This window comes from Daktulosphaira vitifoliae, unplaced genomic scaffold (genome assembly GCF_025091365.1).
Source record: "Daktulosphaira vitifoliae isolate Bord-2020 unplaced genomic scaffold, ASM2509136v1 Scaffold_3, whole genome shotgun sequence".
Lineage (NCBI taxonomy): Eukaryota > Metazoa > Arthropoda > Insecta > Hemiptera > Phylloxeridae > Daktulosphaira > Daktulosphaira vitifoliae.
This window is the reverse complement of record NW_026099574.1, coordinates 35,697,815-35,707,601: the sequence shown is the minus strand read 5'-3', so window position 1 is coordinate 35,707,601 and position 9,787 is coordinate 35,697,815. Positions and strand designations below refer to the sequence as shown.

At 24.6% G+C, this 9,787-nt stretch overlaps 1 protein-coding gene across 1 annotated transcript in view; it reads left to right on the top strand.

The window, feature by feature from the left end:
• Window positions 1-2,090: 2,090 nt before the first annotated feature.
• LOC126901856 (sodium/nucleoside cotransporter 2-like) overlaps window positions 2,091-9,787 on the top strand; it is a 9,194-nt gene continuing 1,497 nt past the window's right edge. The window contains exons 1-9 of the mRNA XM_050678717.1: window positions 2,091-2,215; window positions 2,290-2,715; window positions 3,082-3,244; window positions 3,302-3,452; window positions 3,948-4,290; window positions 4,359-4,520; window positions 5,604-5,697; window positions 6,016-6,175; window positions 7,275-7,449. Coding sequence (XP_050534674.1) covers window positions 2,629-2,715; window positions 3,082-3,244; window positions 3,302-3,452; window positions 3,948-4,290; window positions 4,359-4,520; window positions 5,604-5,697; window positions 6,016-6,175; window positions 7,275-7,449 — 1,335 coding nt within the window. The 5' untranslated portion in view covers window positions 2,091-2,215; window positions 2,290-2,628. The remainder of the gene's footprint in view (window positions 2,216-2,289; window positions 2,716-3,081; window positions 3,245-3,301; window positions 3,453-3,947; window positions 4,291-4,358; window positions 4,521-5,603; window positions 5,698-6,015; window positions 6,176-7,274; window positions 7,450-9,787) is intronic.

The following is a 9,787-nucleotide window of genomic DNA, read 5'->3' as shown; positions in this document are numbered from 1 at the left end:
CTTTCATTCACAATATTTTATGATTTCTCAACATAGAGAGTTAAAATTCAAATATAACAACTTGTTTTAGTAATTTATGTTGAAAAATATTCATGTAACTAAAAACAAATTGTATGATTATTCATAGAGAAATTTCCAAGAAAAATTTCATGACACATCTTTGATAATTTTTTACACGCTGGTCAGAAACCGGTTTGCCCATTTTTCCAATATCCCTATCATTGTGTTTACAAAAAATTAGAGTAAAAACAATAACATCTCTTAACGAATAATTCGCTTTCATTTTAAATCTTTAATTTAGCGATTACAATGATTTCAATGAACTAAGAGTATAAATATTGTAATATTATTTGTACATAAACTTGAACATAACCAACAATTTTATTTATTTCTTAAAAAAACATTATTGCTTAATTTTAGCTTCAATGCGAAGCTGAGAAGGTAGTAATTTTACTTTGATGTGTTTTTTTTTTGTGTGNCAATGCGAAGCTGAGAAGGTAGTAATTTTACTTTGATGTGTTTTTTTTTTGTGTGTGTTACCACTTTTTCTCAGCTCTCACCGAACCGATTTCTTTCAACAATACGTCAAAAGATCACAAATCGTATCTAGTCGAAGACATTACTCTCAAAAATTTCCCTCGTTTCCCGTAAATGGGGAAAATCTCCAAAAAAATTACAAATTTAAAAATTGTTAATTTTTGACATTTTTTCAATTTTTTTACTTAATACTGCCATAACTTTTTCAAAAGTAAACAAATCAATATAATTTTTTTAATGATGCTTGATGTCTTTACCTATCATTTGGTATATATTTTTTTATAAATCTGCCCACAGGTGAGGATTTAAAATGACAACTTTATCACAAAAAATTAACTTTTTCAAATTAACTTTTGAAAGTGTTCCGGATAGTCTAACACTTTTATATATATCTTAAATTAAAGCTAATGTAATATACTTTATTATGGAAAACAATTTCTGACTTTGTTTTGTCTTCATGATGAAAACAGATATCAAAGTTAATAAAAAAAAATACGATTTTTGTAAAAGAATTCTTTTTTATATTTTGAACTTTATAACTCTATAACTTTTTTAAAAATATATAGATCAATACAATTTTTTTATGATAAATTATCTATTTATATACCTCTTTCATTCGACATACTTTTTTTTTTAATAAAACCATTTCCCTTTCTATATTTATATATTTATTCATATATTACACTTACAAGTCATAAAACTTGTAATCAGAATATAAATAATAAAATAGTAAATCATATAACTTTTGGAATAATCCACCATTTTTTTAAAATTAAACACTATCTACAGATTTGCATCGAAGCGTTTTTTATGATAGCGATTTTAATCAATGTTAGATATTATACTTGAACTAACTATGCCACATCACCACTGTGCAAGTTTTTTTTTTAACTAGCTCTAAGCTTATATTATTTTGTTAGAAAGAGTTTTTCAAAACCAAAAATTAAGTTAAAAAAGAAAGAGCTAAACGTATTTAAAAAAAAAATACAAATATGTATAAACTCATAACATTTTTAATTAGTAATTTCTACGTTTTTTATTAGCAACAGTTTATTTTAAATTTCAATGTTATTATTATTATTTTTGATGTATTAATTTTAATGAGAATACTTTTTTTATTTTATTGCATTAAAAGTAAGGTCCAAACTTTCGAGTAACACGATGCAAATGAGCTAATTTCCAGCTAAATTAAAAGACTACATAGAAATTGAAAAAAAATTACAATTCTATTTTACTTTTTGATCAAATAAATATTTACTATAAAACTACACTATTAAAAACAGTTTTTAAAAAAATGAATAGATTCTTTTTTTTTTATTTTAGTCATAAAAAAAGTCATTCAACATTTAAAAAATACAAAGTCCTTAACTATATCACAGACTTTTACAATAGTAAATGAAATTTTTATATTAACTTACTAAAACTAACTTATTTGTATACACTCTTATTAACAATATATAATTAATAAGAAATACATATTTAAAAATTTGTGTCATAAACTCATCAATATTTTTTCATTTGCTTAACTAAAATTAATGTTTTCAGGTTGACATTAATCATTTTAACACAAGAACTACGACTACTGTTGATGTTGTGTTTAAATAAACATTTTTTTATAAATATCATTTTTTTGACAGAATAAACAAATTCTCACCAACATTTAAATAATTGCTTTGAAGTAAGTGTAAAATTTAACTACTAATAGATATTCTATAATTCCTAATATATGTACTTGAAATATATTTTTTGCAGTACCTGCATTATCATTACAATCGAATCTTGTGTAACTTGAAGTATTTGTCTAACACTAATTATATTTCAATGTTAACACTCATATAATAGTAACAAAAGTATAATACTGTGATAATATGAACAATTTAGTGCCAGTTTAACTTTTCTCCGTGATTTTTACAAAAATGATCACAGCATTATTTATTTAAAAAACAAATTATCAAATCAAAATTAATGACAGTTATTTTATGACTCTCAAAAAAGTTGCTGACCTTCATTTTTATGTTTGTCATACTCATTGCTGTTAGACTGAACTGATTTTTCGGCTTATTGATATCATTGACTTTTAACTTAATACCAATGTCAGTAACTATGGAAAATGACAAATCAGCTGAAGAATTTAGTAATGGCACAACTCAAAGCATTTCTATAAATCTAAATACGCTTGTGAGTACATAATTCTTTTTTTTAATATCAAACGAATTTCACTTTATTTAATAATAATATTATATATATAATATTATAATAATTTATAAATTGAACACAATTACTATATAACTTTTTCACATGGTAAATTTGTTTGCTTTAATTTGACACTTTTTAAAGTTTATTTTTGTAAATCTAACTGTTTAAATTGTACTGTCACTTTTAAAATCTCTATTGATAGTTTTAAATAAATTAATTTAGAGAAAACAAAATTTATCATAATTCAACTTTGTACAATTATAAAAAAAAAAGAAAAGAACTTGAATAACTTTTAAATATTACTACTATTTTTTGATCCTAATTAATTTATCATTACCCGTCTTTTAGAATGCACAACCAAATAACGAACCCGTGAAAAGAAAAAAAGCTAAGCAGTGTTTATCCAAATTTAATATAAGTAAAACTAATAACAGTTTTACTTTGGCGTTATTATTTCATACTTTAGCTATAATTTATATTGCGGCGGCTATAAGTCATTGGTACACAACAGGTAAGCATATGTTTAAAAAAAAAATTTAAAACAATAAATTATTTTTACTGTAAACAGGCGCACATGATATTGATTGGGAAAATGGATTAGGTTTACTATTGATTATATCGTCATTGTATTATGGTTATAAGTTTCTAAAATTCATTATAAAATATGTTAAGTGTGACTTCACCTACTTAAACCAATTTACAATATTACAACATACAAGGTACCAAATACATTTCCTTTTATTACACAAAGTTCAATTAAATGTGCAAATTAATGTGATTTTTATATTGCAAATTTAATTATCGTCAGCAAATCTTTTATTATCTTAAAAATGTGTTGATTTTTTAGATTTTTAAATAGCTCGCAATTTCTAACAAATATTAATTAATCGATTGATTAATTTAATTATTAAAAATTAACTTAAATTAGAAAAATATTTCAATTAAATGTTATTTTAATAAATTATAAAGTATCATTGAGTAAACACAAATTAACTTATCTATTCCATTTTATATAAACTTATATCTAATCATCGTTTTTCAAAATATTGAACTTTAATTACAATATATTTGTAAGATAAATAATTAATTGAAATACGAAGTAGTGAAAAAGTCCTACAAAAATATGATACATGATTATTATTATGAATAGAATTTCAGTTTTGAAAATTATTCAATGAGGTTAATAACACAAATGTATTTATATATTTTTTTAGATCAATTACTCTTGGTATATTTTTCGCTTGTTTTTTTGTGTACATAGCTATTGATACACAAAATAATCGACAAAGACTTTTGCCCATATTTGGCATATGTTCATTCATCGCAGCCGGATATGCATTATCAAAACATCCAAGTCATGTCAATTGGAACACAGTGGTTTCTGGCCTTGCTCTGCAAATTGCCATTGGCCTTTTAACAATAAGATGGTCATCAGGAAAATATGTTATTCAAGTTGTAGGCCGTTTAGTTGACAATTTTTTTTCTTATGCTTACATAGGCGCAGAAGTCACTTATGGAGAAGAACTAATCAAAGTTTTTGCAGTGTTTGCATTTAAAGTAGATATTTTGCATAGACTTATATTTTTAATGATCATAATATTTTATATTTTTAATTTTTATTCTAGGTATTATCGGTGATATTTTTCATGTGTTTTGTTATTGAAATTTTATTTTATTATGGTATTATCCAAGTTGTCGTCTTAAGGCTCGGTTGGGTTTTACAAAAATTACTTGGTACGACACCTGCTGAATCAGTAAACGCATGTGCTAGTGTGTTTTTAGGCATGGTGAGAACATTCTATTAAAATTAATTTAAACATATAAAACGCATATATATCTTTCTTAAAAAATCATTTCTTTCATTATATATTATTTTTAATGTAGTGAACCACACAAAGTACTAATGGTTTTCCAAGCTCTTATTTATTGAAAATATTATGAAATGATACTGGTACAATTCAATTAGTATATCATTTATTTTGTGTTGTATGTTTATACAATATGTTAACTGATTTACGTAATAGTTAATTAATCTTAGGGTAATACTATTCAATAGAATATTAAGAGCTTTTAAAATATTTATTAAATCAATGCAAATAGTTTTATGCAAGTCACTCGCAGTAAAAAAAAAATAGTTATGCACATACAAATGATACCTCTGTAAAATATTTAATGGAAATTTACTACAATGAAGCAATAAACCGCAAATAATGCAGTTGCTCTTCAAATTGACAAATAATATTTAATAAAACGCATTCCACATGAATAGAACACGTGACCTTATTTTAGGATTAACGTGTTCTATTTTCAAATAAATTTGATTATCTCAATTTCTTGGAGTATACACAATATTTAATATAATTGAAAAGGATAATTATTTCAAAACTGTTACACAAAATAATTTAGAAGTTTTTATTAAATAAACAAGTTTGTATAAATATTTGATGTTTACTTTGAACAATAAAATGTATAACGTACATATCAATAAATAAAGTTAATTGTATAATGTACTAGCATAAGGGGTAATATTTTTGATTTGCGACTTTCCTGTTGTTGTTTAACCTAATTATACAGATAAAACTATAAATTGTCAAATGAATACATTTTTGTTAGATAAAACATTATTTTTCTATATATTTTCATAAAATTCATTCAAGCTATCTTTTAATACTTTTACTTTATATGAAATGTGGTTCAGTATATTTTCAAACATTTTAAATATATACTGTGCAAAAACTGATATTTCTAAAAGCAGTTAAATAATACTTATTTACTATGCAACTATCCTCGAAGATTCATGATGAAAACAATTAGTTTCATAAACAGTCATTTATAATGTTTCTGTTTTTCATATTCAAAATGGTTTAAAGACGGAAGCTCCAATAATCATAAAACCTTATTTAAGTACACTCACTGAATCAGAAATGCATGCAGTAATGATGGGCGGATTTTCTACAGTTGCAGGTAATAATTAATTTTGCATGGTAGATACCATCAAATTTAACTATGTCTTAAAATTACGCCAAACACAAGAAAAAAATGTGTTGAATATGTGTATATAGTTTATTATCTTAAGGATATTCATTACGATTTTTAAGTAAATTATTAATGAAAATGTTAATTGAGAGTGAAATGAACAAAATATAAATGACTATTACATTTATGAATTTTTTCTCGTCCCGTAATAATTTATATTACAAGATTGGTCTTTATTTCAATTTTTTTTATTTTTGTAATACCAAATTATAATTATTATGAAATTAAACACATCTAAATTTTTAGGTACTGTGTTTGCTGCTTACACTTCATTTGGAATTGATGCTTCCTATATAATTACTGCAGCTATAATGTCTGCTCCAACAGCTTTATCTTTCTCGAAACTTATTTTCCCAGAAACAGAGGAACCTTTCACAAAAAATCAAGAAATTACGGCCCCCAGCATGTGAGTTTGTGTTAAAAAATATGCAGGCATTATTTTAAGGTTAGCCTTTGGTTTAAGATAACAGTTGGCTTGAGGACCTATCCCCTAGTCTAACAACTAACCCTACTAAAAATTTAGAAAATATGTGTGTATTACTACTATACAGTGCGATTGATTAACTATGACTCACGTAGTATCGTTATAAAGGTAAAACATAATATAATTTTTTCTTTTCAATAGCGAATAGAATCCTATGTTCTATAATTTCCAGAAAAAAAAATTGGTCCTATCCCTATCTTTTCCCTTAAAATTTTATTCATTTAAGTTTCTCAAATGAAAACATATGTTGAACCAACATGAAAATTAGAAAATTATCTATCTAAGAAAATAAGTGGACGATAGCATTTCTTGAACTAGTATTTCGGAAGTTATCAACATTTTTATAATACACTGGAAAATGTGGAGCGATTCATTAATGCCTTGTGATGAAAATAAGATATTGCGTGTGCCTTAGTTCAACAATCGCCTTATATTAACATAACTTTAAGAATGGGGAAAATTGAACATAGCCCCTCAAAAATATGCGCTCTAGTTAAGTTGACGAAAATAGTGATTTCAATTACTATCAAAAAAAGCTAAATCTTAAATTGATTTCTAGTATTAACTTTGTTATAACATCTATCTCGTCTTTCATTAAAAATTGCTTACATATATACTATTATTCATGATTTAAAACTAATAAAAGGCTTATTTTCTTTTATTAAGTTAGTAAATGTAAGATCATATGCTAAAAATTTCGTAGCTTAACGCGCAAAACATTTTTTTAGCCCCAGCGTTGATGATCATGACATTTGCAATATTTTAAACTATTAAATAGAATATTCCTAATGTAAAAAATAAAGTAGAATAAAAATGTTTTAATTTAATTTAAAAGATAATTTTTGAAACCTGTAGATTTTCATCTAAATATAATAAAACCTGGACGAGTGTTTTTGGTATATTTGTTATGTTCAATAATAAGCTCAAACTTTCAAATAGTTATAGTCATTAGATATAATTTTTATTAAGACCTTGGTAACATTATTAACACATAATGTTTAAAGATTGACTCAATTTGTAGAGAAAAAAACGGATGCAACGTTGTAGATGCAGCGTGCCGCGGTGCACAATTTGCAGTACAAATGGTGTCAGCAATTATTGCCAATATTATTGCTTTTGTATCATTTGTCGCTTTTATAAACGCTCTACTATCATGGTTAGGGATATTAGTTGGATTTGAAGAATTTAATTTTGAGGTATGTACATCGATTATTTCTGTTTCTTTTCATTAATTTTTGTATATCAAAGCATATCAGTTGTAAAGTAATATTGTTATAATAAAATACATTAATGAATGAAGTAATTAAACTATTTTAATGTAATACATAGTTTATATACCAGTAGAATTAAATCCGACTCAAGTAATAAATTTAGGATTAAATAGTATAAATACTATACTATACATTAAGACTATTATTTACCAATAATATCAAACGATGAAATCAATTTTTCTTAGTATAAAATGATATATAATTTTAAGTATACTTGTAAAATTTTATAATGGTAGCACAGCTTACAAACATTTTATTAATTTAACTTAACCATGAGATTAATGAATCTAATTACTTTCCCTAAGATTCGTGGGAAAGTAGAAGATAAATCTTCTATTTTTAACTTCAAAAATTAAAAAAAAAAAAAAAGACTTTTTTATGAAAAAAAATTGAATAAATAAACATAATTAAATTAACATAAAGTTAAAAATAATTTTTAAAATAAGTTTAAAACAATAATGAACAAAAATACTAGTATTATTGTGAAAAAAAGAGTCGGGCACTTAATATACGAAAAATATGGCACTAATCCACCACCCTTTTTTTCACAATAATACTTGTATTTTCGTTCATTATTGTTTCAAGCTTATTTTAAAAATTATTTATTTTTCACTTTTTAGTTTTTTATGACATTGCTGTCACAGTCACGAAGTGTTTATTGTCAAATATGACTATCAATAGATATAATTTCTGTATTGCTAGTTAGTGTGTTTATAAACTCACAACAGTGTGTCTTCTACCATTGATAATAAAGGCTATATGCCTGCGAATATCGTCATAAAAAACCAATTTTCTATCTGTATTTGCGATCACTTATATATTACACATGTATATGAACTCAAAAAAAGTTGAATCTTTAAATGTTTATATCTAATTATAAACAATAAAAATTTGTTTATATATATATATGATATTGACGATACGCACGTGTGTACGGGTACGAAAAACAAAAATAAAATTATACAGGAACAGTGTGACCGTCGTGTGGTGAACGGGGTGGGGTAAATTCGTTACGACAGTTTAGTCTCAAGGCCATAGACGACGGGATACACGAGTAAAATACACGTGGCGTGTAAAGAGTTAAAAACTATCATAAAAACATACATACAGATGAAACTAATATAAGCGTGTTAATTAGTAAAAACTTGCACCTTAAATTAGCCAAATATTCACGCTTTATATATATTAATAATTAACAGTTTATTCTTCAACATTTAACTATCTTAAAAATTAGAAAATGATCTAACTAATAAAATGACTGGACGAAAACAACTATTGAACCATTATTTTGGAAGTTATCAGTGCTTCAATAAAATGATTGGAAGTGTAACATGGATCTGCTTCTTTTTTCACTAAGCATTTAAGCACTACTACTTCTTTCATAGCATAAAAAAGTTCATAAATTCTAGAATACTGGTTCAAAAAATGTTCTGCACTGGTCCTCTTTTCGTTTATAAGCAAATTAAATATGCATTTATCCATTTAAATGCACTAAAGATGATACAATTTTAAGGTGAAAGAAAAAATAGAATTATAATTATTCTGTTAGTTTAAGTGTTTAGGATACTAACTAACTTCTGAAAAAAAAATTATTATTTATCTTATACATCTGAACATATTACGTAATACATAATTAGATGAACATTCTGTATAAATTTCTAGTCCGTTCATTAATAAGGCTATATCACGTTTTGATTCGTAATATTATTTATGCATTTCTTAAGCTTCTTAACGTTTTAAATTTCTTTGGCTTATTAAAATTTTTGTATTTCTATGGTTTCTAGAAATTTTTGTTTTTCTATGGCTTTTAAAAATTCTAATTAAATAGTATTAATTAAGAAGCCAATTTATATTTTTTGCTTTGACAACCGATTTCTCATAGTAGAATTATAGTTGGGACAATTTTGTTTTGTAATATTATAGTACACTTCAAATTTTAATTTTATATAGGTTAATAATTGTCAGACCTTCCGGAAAATTTTTAAAAATTGAGTTGAAAATTAAATTAGACCTGCGTTGGTGATCTCATTTAAATACCTCCTGCACTTGGATTTTTCATCGGATTTTCACAAAATGAATACCAAAAAAAAAATGTTATTATCCTAATATATTCTATTTAAATCAATGTTTAAAAACAACTACATCATTTTTAACTTGCAGAAAAAAATTTTTAATAGTGCTTTTTTTTACAATAGTGTAATTTTGACTTTAACTTCGATATTCTTTTTTTTTGTATTTTTTTTTATTATTTTTTTTTTTTTTT